Here is an 8,394-nt window from a genome sequence, read left to right as displayed (position 1 = left end):
ATTATTCTAATCAATTATATTATATATTTGTAATAAAGTTTGTTAATAGAAACAGTTATAAAAAAAACAATTATTCAAGATCATTAAATCTTAAAGTTTTACAGTTTTTTTACACAACTGAAAATTTTTTAATGTAGAAAGTATTTCTGGCTGATTTAAAATGGTAAAGAACCACCTATTTAAGTTTGGATACTGTTTCCTTGATACTGAATCAAAAATATGTTCATATAGAGGTACTAAAGCGGTGAACATAGAAATGTCTGCAAGGGTAATTCTTTCTCCAACTAAGTAAGTTTTTGTAAGTAATATATTATTCAACTTTTTTAAAGAAGAAAGAAGATCTTCTTTAGATGTCTTGAAATTCGCTTTCATATTATTAGGTATATTTTCTAACAAACATGGAACGATCCACCCAGAAACTGCAGGCAAAATATGATTATCCGCATAACTTGACCACTGTAAAACTTGACTAAATGCATATGAATCCTTTGAACATTTCAATTGATCATTTGCTAAATAAAAAGCAATTGCGTTACTATCAAATAATTCAAACCCATTTCCTTCAAGCTTTATATCTGTAGGAATTTCACGATTACTTTTATTTTCTGATATAATTAATTCTTTTCCACTATACTTTGCTACTATCTGAGCACGATAATATTTCATACTTCCAACATCACAGTGAAGTATTAAATTATCCTTTGAAACTTTCGAACACACGGAATTTTCAATAGTTATAGACTTATTATCCTGATTATCTTTTCTAATTATATCTGAAATTCAAACCACGATTATTTTTAATTTAGAAATTATTTCCTTTTTTGTAATGTTCTTTTATTAGTGTATGTATTTTGCATAATATTTACCTGTAATTCCAAGCTTTAAATTAGCGAAATTTTTAGCTGTATGCACTAATTTATTCAAGCATGAAATATTGGTACCCGAAGCTTGAGCAGACTCCGGTTTTCCACCACCTTTTCCTCCCATAAGTGGAGCAATTTCTTGAATCCATTCATTTGCTTTCAAGCCCTTATTTACAGCAGACTAGTGTACGTCACAAAATGGAAAAATAATTATTTTTTAAGTTATTATTTATAATATAATATATTATATTAATATATTAAGTTATCATTAAATATTTCATCTCACCTTGGAAGCTGTACTAAGTGCAAATATCTTTTTAGTATCAGAATCCACACTAACAAGTAATGCACTTGTTTCCGGAGATATAGCTTTTATTTTTTTTAAGGCAGAATCTAAAGCTTTCGTGTTACTATACGCTTCACAGACTTCGACTAATACTGGGCATCCAACATTTTGTTGAATTATTCGTTGAATAGTTTCGACCACTGTATTAGCGATTGCTGCTTTTATAATGCGTTCTTGATCGTCAATTGTTTTCTTCAAGTTTTTCAACATTTTACGTATTTCGTCCTACGCAAAAACGATACGTCTGTTTCATATATTTACACATTATAAAATATTATATAATAACATTATAACATGTATACTTTTTTCCAACTTGAAATTGTAGCTCGTGAGACATCATCTGTTAATTCAACAATTTTTTTCACATGTTCTTTAGAATTAATGCCATTTTTATCGGCTGCTATAGTTTTTCGAAGCTGATCCAATTGATTCTGCAGTACTGTCGCTTTTTTCTGAGCTTTTGTTGCTTCAGGACCAGTAAGAGCTACAATACGCCTAATACCTTTAGCGATTGCTTCTTCACTAGCTATAACAAATTCTCCAATGTGCTGTGTACAATGCAAGTGGCTAAAAAATATTCAATTAAAGTTACAACTTACTTATAATCTAAATTATTTTGCACTAATAATCTAAAGTTTACTTACGTTCCTCCACAAAATTCTACACTGGTTTCCATTGCATACGAACCCAAAGGATAACTTTCCAAATCTTCAACTGGAATTCCTATGCTAACTACTCTGACAGGATCCGGATATGTTTCATCGAACATAGCGCGTAAACCCCGGATAGTTTTTGCTAATGCTAACTTACTTTCTTTAGCATAAACGTTTTTCTTTTCTTGTATGATATTATTAGTAATCTCTTCAACTTGTTTCACTTGCTCCGGAGTCATAGCACCTGAAAAAGAACTTTAAAAATTATATTTCATATTGCATTTTAAAATATTTCTTTTTTTACGAACCTTTATTTGTAAAATCAAAGCGGAGACGATCAGGTGCTACCAAAGAGCCTTTCTGATCAACTTCCGTACCCAATACTTTTCGAAGAGCAAAATTAAGTATATGAGTCGCCGTATGGTTGCTCATCACGAGTCTCCTGCGTGTAGTATCTATATTCAAGTAAACTGTATCACCTTTTCTTAATACTCCTTGACCTACAGAGCCCATATGCAAGACATAACCACCTCTGACTTGAACATTTTTTATCCGAATTTCTGTCTCCTAAAATAATGAACATTATTATTAATAATGCGTACACATATGTAAACAAATTATTTACTATTTACTTCATCATCCGTCTTCACTAAAAATCCTTCATCATATATTTGTCCACCTTGTTCAGAGTAAAAGTTAGTTTGATCTAACAAAATTCCAACTTCTTCTCCAGAAGACACTTCGTCGACAAAAATTTTAGCTCGTCTAAGAGCGAGTACCGTACTTGTACATGGAATAAAATCGTATTCCTCGTATAATTTATTATTGATAACAGAGTAATTATACTTTGGTAAATCCGCAGTAGGCTTGATCCCTTTGTTTTGTAATTCAGTAATTGCATGAACGTCTAAATTAAGTTGATCATCCACACCACCGGTTTTGCTTTGGGAGGCAAGCTAATATAGAAAATGGATAATTACCAGTTGTTCCATAGACAATATTTTCAAAATATTATTACAATGAATTTTATATAATACCTGAGCTTGTTTTTTTGCTTCTTCGTAGCCTACCATATCCACCTTCAGACCTTTTTCTTCTGTCATCAATTGTGTTAAATCAACAGGAAAACCGTATGTATCATATAAACGCCAAGCGACATCACCGGGAACAATAGTGGATGATTCTAGTTTTGTAATAGTACGATTCAATAAATTACGACCGCGCGATAAAGTTTTAAGAAATTGAGATTCTTCTTCATTAATGATATCAATGATATATTGTGGATCTTTAGTTACTTCAGGGAAAACATCACCAAGCAACTCTGCAACCACATTCACTAATGTTCCAAAAAATCTAGGTTTCGCGTTCAATTTTTCTGTCGCGTAACGTACAGCACGCCTTAAAATTCGTCTCAACACATACCTATATTATAGATTATTATTTTAATAATAAATATATTAAAAGTAGTATATATAAATAATTATGCGTTAATCACCCTCTGCCAGTATTATCGGGTACACCTCCGTCTGCGAGAGCAATTGTAAGAGTTCTTGCATGATCAGCTAAAACTCTGTATGCCATGTCTATTCCATCTTTATCATCCGCACCAACTTTTCCTTCATAATGTGGTGCTCCTGTACCCTTTTGAATGGCTTCAAAAAGTGGTAAAAATAAATCTGTATCATAATTAGCGCGTTTATTTTGAATAACCGACACTAATCTTTCTAGACCTAAACCACAATCAATATGTTTCTTTGGCAATGATCTTAAACTTCCATCAGACTCCCTGCAACAGAATAGAATCAAGTAAGTAAGATTTGTTACATTTTCTCTATCTTATAAATGACTTACCTATTGAATTGTATAAATACAAGATTCCAAATTTCCAAAACATCTGGATCATCCTGATTTACTAAATGAGCTGCTTCTCTGTTACCTATACGGTCGTAGTGCAGTTCGCTGCATGGTCCACAAGGCCCTGTCTCTCCCATCTCCCAAAAATTATCTTTCATACTTCCAGGCAAAACATGTGTAGGAGGTACTCTAAGGAAGCACAGAAGATTAGTTTTTTAATAATATAAATTAAATAAATCAATTAACACCCAGTTACCCTAGTGAAAGCCAGATATTTTTACATTCTTCATCTGGCTTTAAATTATTCTTCTCATCTCCACCAAAATAAGTTACATATAAATTATCAGGTGATAATTTTAATTTGATTGTTAAAAACTCCCAGGCCCAAGTACAAATTTCTTTCTAAAAAATATTACATCATATTTAAGAAATGTAATATTTTCTTGATAAAGTAAAAACATTGTCAGCTTGATGCTTACTTTAAAATAATCTCCAAAAGACCAATTGCCCATCATTTCAAAAAATGTATGATGATAAACATCTTTCCCAACATCATCTAAATCATTGTGCTTTCCCCCAGCTCTAATGCATTTTTGACTGTTAACAACTCTTACAAATTTTGCCATCTCACTGTTAGGATCTACTGTTCCCAGAAATATTGGTTTGAACTAAAATAGATTATAAAGAAATATGAAAGTAAATGATGCAATTTTATATTCATATGATGTATAACATTTTTTTTTAATGTACCTGGTTCATTCCAGCATTTGTAAACAATAATGTTGGGTCATCATGAGGTATTGTTGAACTGGAATGTACGTACTCATGACCTTTGCTTTGGAAAAAGTCAATATAAGCTTGTCGAATATCCTTGGCAGTCATAAATGTACCCATATTTTATATTATCTTCTTTTCTTTCTGAAAAAAATAACAAATTACTAATGTTTTCAAAGATAATCATAGCATATGGGAATAAATAATACTGTATGTACAAGTAACACAACACTTTTAGTGCAACTAATGTTGCATTAAAGCTATCTATAACAATTTTTTAAATACTGATAATATCGTATTATTATTATCGCAGTATTATTATAAATTTTTCAGAAATAATCACTTTTATGTCAAAACAGCTGGTTATGCAGCAGTACTGATAACGTCTTTCAAAAGAGAAAGGAAATAAAAGAATTCAGCGGTGATACGTGCATACCATTCGAACCGGCAACTGAAAATGAGATCGTTCCGTAACTACAGTACACAGACTATACCAACGGGAAACGTGGTCACGCAATAAATAACGAAACTATCGAACATAATCATGATCCTGTTTTAAACATTTTATGATTGGTTAATAATGTTCTTTATTTCATGTATAAGATTATAAAGGTTCAAAACTTGTTGTTTACCAGTAAAATTTTATTTATTCTGAATTACAAATGTTGTAAACTAATTACGTGTAAATAATAGAAGGTAAATGTTGTGATTCTAAGACTTTTTTTATTATTAAGTAGAAGAATTACATACTTACACTGAATACAACTATTGAAGATGCAAACTTTTTAAAACTTATACTAGGGTTTCAATATTTCAGTGCTACGCAAACGAAAATCAATTCAGATAACCAGGAAAGAAATAATTTACTCTGGTGCATAGATTTTATTGAAACACTGTCAAAATGCCGTTTATGATCGGTGCAGCACCTATACGAAGAACATTACCATACTTAAGAGCTGGCAGATTAATTTTATTAGATGCAATACAAATATTTTCAATCAATTATAACACACATGGAGAACATCATCAAGGAGCTAGGTAGACATAAGGTTATGTTTATAAAAATATGTTTATCCCTCAATCTAAAAGATTATAAATTTAAATGAAAAGGGTCGTACTAGTACAATTGTTTTTACAATATACTATCTTTCGTTGTCTTAAACATAATTATTTGAAATCATGATTTTAATATTGTTTTCTTTCATTCATTTTTAGAGAGTTTGTATTCTGGAATGTACCACAAATTCAGTATAAAAATCCAGAAGTGCAAGTGATCACATTTAAAAATTTAACACCAACGCCTTTTATAAAATGTTATTATGGTAGGTAATATTGTAGTATATAAGTATGTACATATTTGACCAATTAGTTTAACCAACTGTTCATTTTACACAGATGATGGAAAAACCATGTTAATAGATGTAGATGGAAAATCCAAGGAAGATATATTATATCATCTTATAAAAGTAGTTGGTAAAACAACTGAAAATTTGCAAAAAGAAGAACAAATTAGAAATTTAAGGGATAATCCTGCATATTTTGGTTATGGTTGTGAAAGAAGTTGTATATGCGTGATTCCAGGTCAAGTACCATGTCCTGGTACAGTACCTTTACCATTTCATATGCGTGGGAAACATCAATGTAACAAAAATAAAGAATCATAAAATAATTTTGTGCATTGTACTGTAAACATATTATAATTAATAAATATAACTATCGTTTATTATTTTATCAAGTAGTATATTATATACATTTAAATATTTAAACGTTTTCCGATCTGTTTACTTTAGAATAAAAAGATGCGTGTTCAAAGTATATATTCGTTTATTATAAAAAGATATTGTAGATTATGAAAATACATGTACATCAGTGTACATATTAAGCATTGCATTATCAGTGAATCAAGATACTTCTGTATCATACGCACGGTCACATTGCTGTAGGAATCATGTTCGATTAGTAGAAAAAGGTACAAAATGTGAACTTAAAAGTTTACAGTATACAAAAAACAAACTAGACGAGATTTAAATAGAAAATATAAATAACATATCAACTATAGTCATGGAACAAATGTTGATCAGTAAAAATAAGTTGTATTTTTAATTTTAATATTATGAGATAGAAAGGGACTTAAATTATCTTCTAGGTTTATAACGATTATACGGCTTATTGTTGTGATGGTGATTTCGATTATGATAACGAGTTGATGTGGACGGTTTTGGGTTTTCTGGTTTCTGATATAAATGTATTATAGGTGATCCATTTAAAGGTTTGTTTAATTCAAATTCCTCCTCCGATTCTTTCATGAGCTTTAGTTTGGCTTCTATAGCTTGGATTGCTGTTTCACGGCTGTAAAAAATTATATTCATATAAAAAATATTTATAGTATTTCCTTTTATGTTACTTTACCTTATCCTTTTATCTTCTTTCTTAGCTCCAGCTAAAGCAGGTATATCTATTTTTGGCTTTGGTTTATCTATGTCAGGCTTTAATAAAAAAAATCATTGTTATCATCTTTTGTTAAGAGAAGATCAACAGTTACAATGTTTAACAAATTACCTCTGTTACGCTATGAGCCCATCTGACAATAATATTTTTCGCTCCTACTTTCAAGTTATGTAAAGCATCTTTGGCTGTTTCTGCATCCTGAACTGTTTTGTAGGTAACAAATGCGTATCCTCTTGGTTGACCAGCTTGTGGGCCTGACCGATGGAATAGGAGGTCGAACTTTTCAATAGTTCCATGTTTTTGGACGAGTTTTAGGAGTTGGTACCGGTTGACAGATAAAGAGTTAGTTTTTTCAGATTTTTTCCATTGTATAAAGGAATATTTTATGAAAGTAAAATATTGCTCTACAACAGTCTAAAAAACAAGGACTACCCAGGTATTACACTGATCAATATAAAAATAGACTACTAAGGAAAGTTTTAACATGATTTAGATATACTTAGAAAAGAATATAATTATATAAATTGAGAAATAACAATTGGTCACGTGCCATTAAAGTCATACATTGTATCATCAACATTTCAAGTTTTATCATTCTGTAGAAACTTATAGAAGAATTAGCATAATACCTGAGACTTTTCCTTGAAGGTAAAGTCATAATTAAGACAAGTATTCTACATGTTATTATATGATTCTTTGTTAACTTATGATTTAAACTACTTTTTCTTTAAACAACTCTTCTCCCAATAATGACTCTCCTTTATGAGAAATAATCCAAATAAATACTTACTCATTAATTCTTAAATCTAAATTGCCCACCCACAACCTCCTATCTTCCACCTGATTTGACTTTATTGGTTCTAATGGCAGAGGAACTTTATTAACTGGCTGTAAATAAAGCAAAGATTATGTTAGTAAACTCGGAATGCTCATGTCTTTGATGTATGCGACGGACTTTAAGTACGGTCGTCTAACCTTCATATGATTGAAACGTGAAGAAGTGCTTACCTCCATATCGATAGTGTCTATAAATGGTATCAAATTAATACTGAGAAACCTTAGTTGCAGATATTGATCTTAAAATGTGTTCCCGTGGAAAATTAGGCATTAGTATTTGAGTATTTATAGGAAATCTTACAAATACAGCAGATCACTAACACAGTCAGCACCACGACAGTTTAGTAAATTGTTCATCCACACGGGTAATAATTGTAAACGGTATAAGAACTGTTTATAAAATAATTTCAGTACATTAGACAAACATTTTTTTTATGCTTCGTATCGAATGCTAAATATTAAAATGAATTCATTTATACTTTACGATATCAACAGAATTTATTATTGTCAAAAATTTAAGCTTGAGAGATTATTCTTTGTATAGTAAACTATAATTAGAATCAGTAATTATAAAGAAAACGTAAGACGTATATGAACACATTTTTAAATAGTTACGTTT

At 30.4% G+C, this 8,394-nt stretch overlaps 3 protein-coding genes across 7 annotated transcripts; 1 reads left to right on the top strand and 2 right to left on the bottom strand.

Annotated features, from left to right (window-relative positions):
* Position 1: 1 nt before the first annotated feature.
* AlaRS (alanine--tRNA ligase, cytoplasmic) lies at positions 2-5,393 on the bottom strand. Of its 5 annotated transcripts, none has more exons than XM_031988422.2 (14): positions 5,245-5,393; positions 4,467-4,634; positions 4,196-4,384; positions 3,973-4,118; positions 3,714-3,905; positions 3,358-3,648; positions 2,900-3,284; positions 2,495-2,818; positions 2,171-2,429; positions 1,854-2,106; positions 1,512-1,776; positions 1,150-1,434; positions 867-1,044; positions 2-773 (listed from the first exon to the last, which is right to left on the bottom strand). In XM_031988422.2, exons 2-14 carry the CDS (start codon positions 4,608-4,610, stop codon positions 91-93), a joined length of 3,594 nt encoding a protein of 1,197 aa, XP_031844282.2. In that variant the 5' UTR covers positions 4,611-4,634; positions 5,245-5,393; the 3' UTR covers positions 2-90. The 5 variants fall into 5 exon arrangements, with proteins under 5 accessions (XP_031844282.2, XP_031844265.2, XP_031844255.2 ...); XM_031988405.2 differs by lacking the exon at positions 5,245-5,393 and adding an exon at positions 4,927-5,060; XM_031988395.2 differs by lacking the exon at positions 5,245-5,393 and adding an exon at positions 4,834-4,998.
* Positions 5,245-8,097, bottom strand: LOC116432201 (putative RNA-binding protein 18). The gene is made up of 5 exons (XM_031988734.2): positions 7,947-8,097; positions 7,729-7,826; positions 7,050-7,263; positions 6,900-6,976; positions 5,245-6,839 (listed from the first exon to the last, which is right to left on the bottom strand). Exons 1-5 carry the CDS (start codon positions 7,950-7,952, stop codon positions 6,626-6,628), a joined length of 609 nt encoding a protein of 202 aa, XP_031844594.1. The 5' UTR covers positions 7,953-8,097; the 3' UTR covers positions 5,245-6,625.
* Positions 5,383-6,221, top strand: mRpS25 (mitochondrial ribosomal protein S25). Its single transcript, XM_031988766.2, has 3 exons — positions 5,383-5,528; positions 5,706-5,812; positions 5,886-6,221. The coding sequence occupies exons 1-3, from the start codon at positions 5,392-5,394 to the stop codon at positions 6,152-6,154; spliced, it is 513 nt and encodes a 170-aa protein (XP_031844626.1). The 5' UTR covers positions 5,383-5,391; the 3' UTR covers positions 6,155-6,221.
* Positions 8,098-8,394: the final 297 nt, after the last annotated feature.

Source organism: Nomia melanderi, chromosome 3 (assembly GCF_051020985.1).
Source record: "Nomia melanderi isolate GNS246 chromosome 3, iyNomMela1, whole genome shotgun sequence".
In the NCBI taxonomy this organism is placed as follows: Eukaryota; Metazoa; Arthropoda; class Insecta; order Hymenoptera; family Halictidae; genus Nomia; species Nomia melanderi.
Note: the sequence above shows the minus strand (reverse complement) of the source record. Positions and strands in the feature narration are given on the sequence as shown.

Bases quoted from the DNA above. Each gene is read 5' to 3' on its own strand.
- AlaRS (XM_031988422.2), bottom strand. From the start codon at position 4,610: ATGGGTACATTTATGACTGCCAAGGATATTCGACAAGCTTATATTGAC. The intron at 2,819-2,899 runs GTATTATATAAA...TTTCTATATTAG, and splicing joins AAGCAAAAAAACAAGCTCAG to CTTGCCTCCCAAAGCAAAAC. The intron at 774-866 runs GTAAATATTATG...TTTGAATTTCAG, and splicing joins TTTAAAGCTTGGAATTACAG to ATATAATTAGAAAAGATAAT.
- mRpS25 (XM_031988766.2), top strand. From the start codon at position 5,392: ATGCCGTTTATGATCGGTGCAGCACCTATACGAAGAACATTACCATAC. The intron at 5,529-5,705 runs GTAGACATAAGG...ATTCATTTTTAG, and splicing joins GAACATCATCAAGGAGCTAG to AGAGTTTGTATTCTGGAATG. The intron at 5,813-5,885 runs GTAGGTAATATT...CATTTTACACAG, and splicing joins TTTTATAAAATGTTATTATG to ATGATGGAAAAACCATGTTA.
- LOC116432201 (XM_031988734.2), bottom strand. The intron at 7,264-7,728 runs GTAAGTATTTAT...ATCTGTCAACCG, and splicing joins TTAGATTTAAGAATTAATGA to GTACCAACTCCTAAAACTCG. The intron at 6,840-6,899 runs GTAAAGTAACAT...AATTTTTTACAG, and splicing joins AAAGAAGATAAAAGGATAAG to CCGTGAAACAGCAATCCAAG.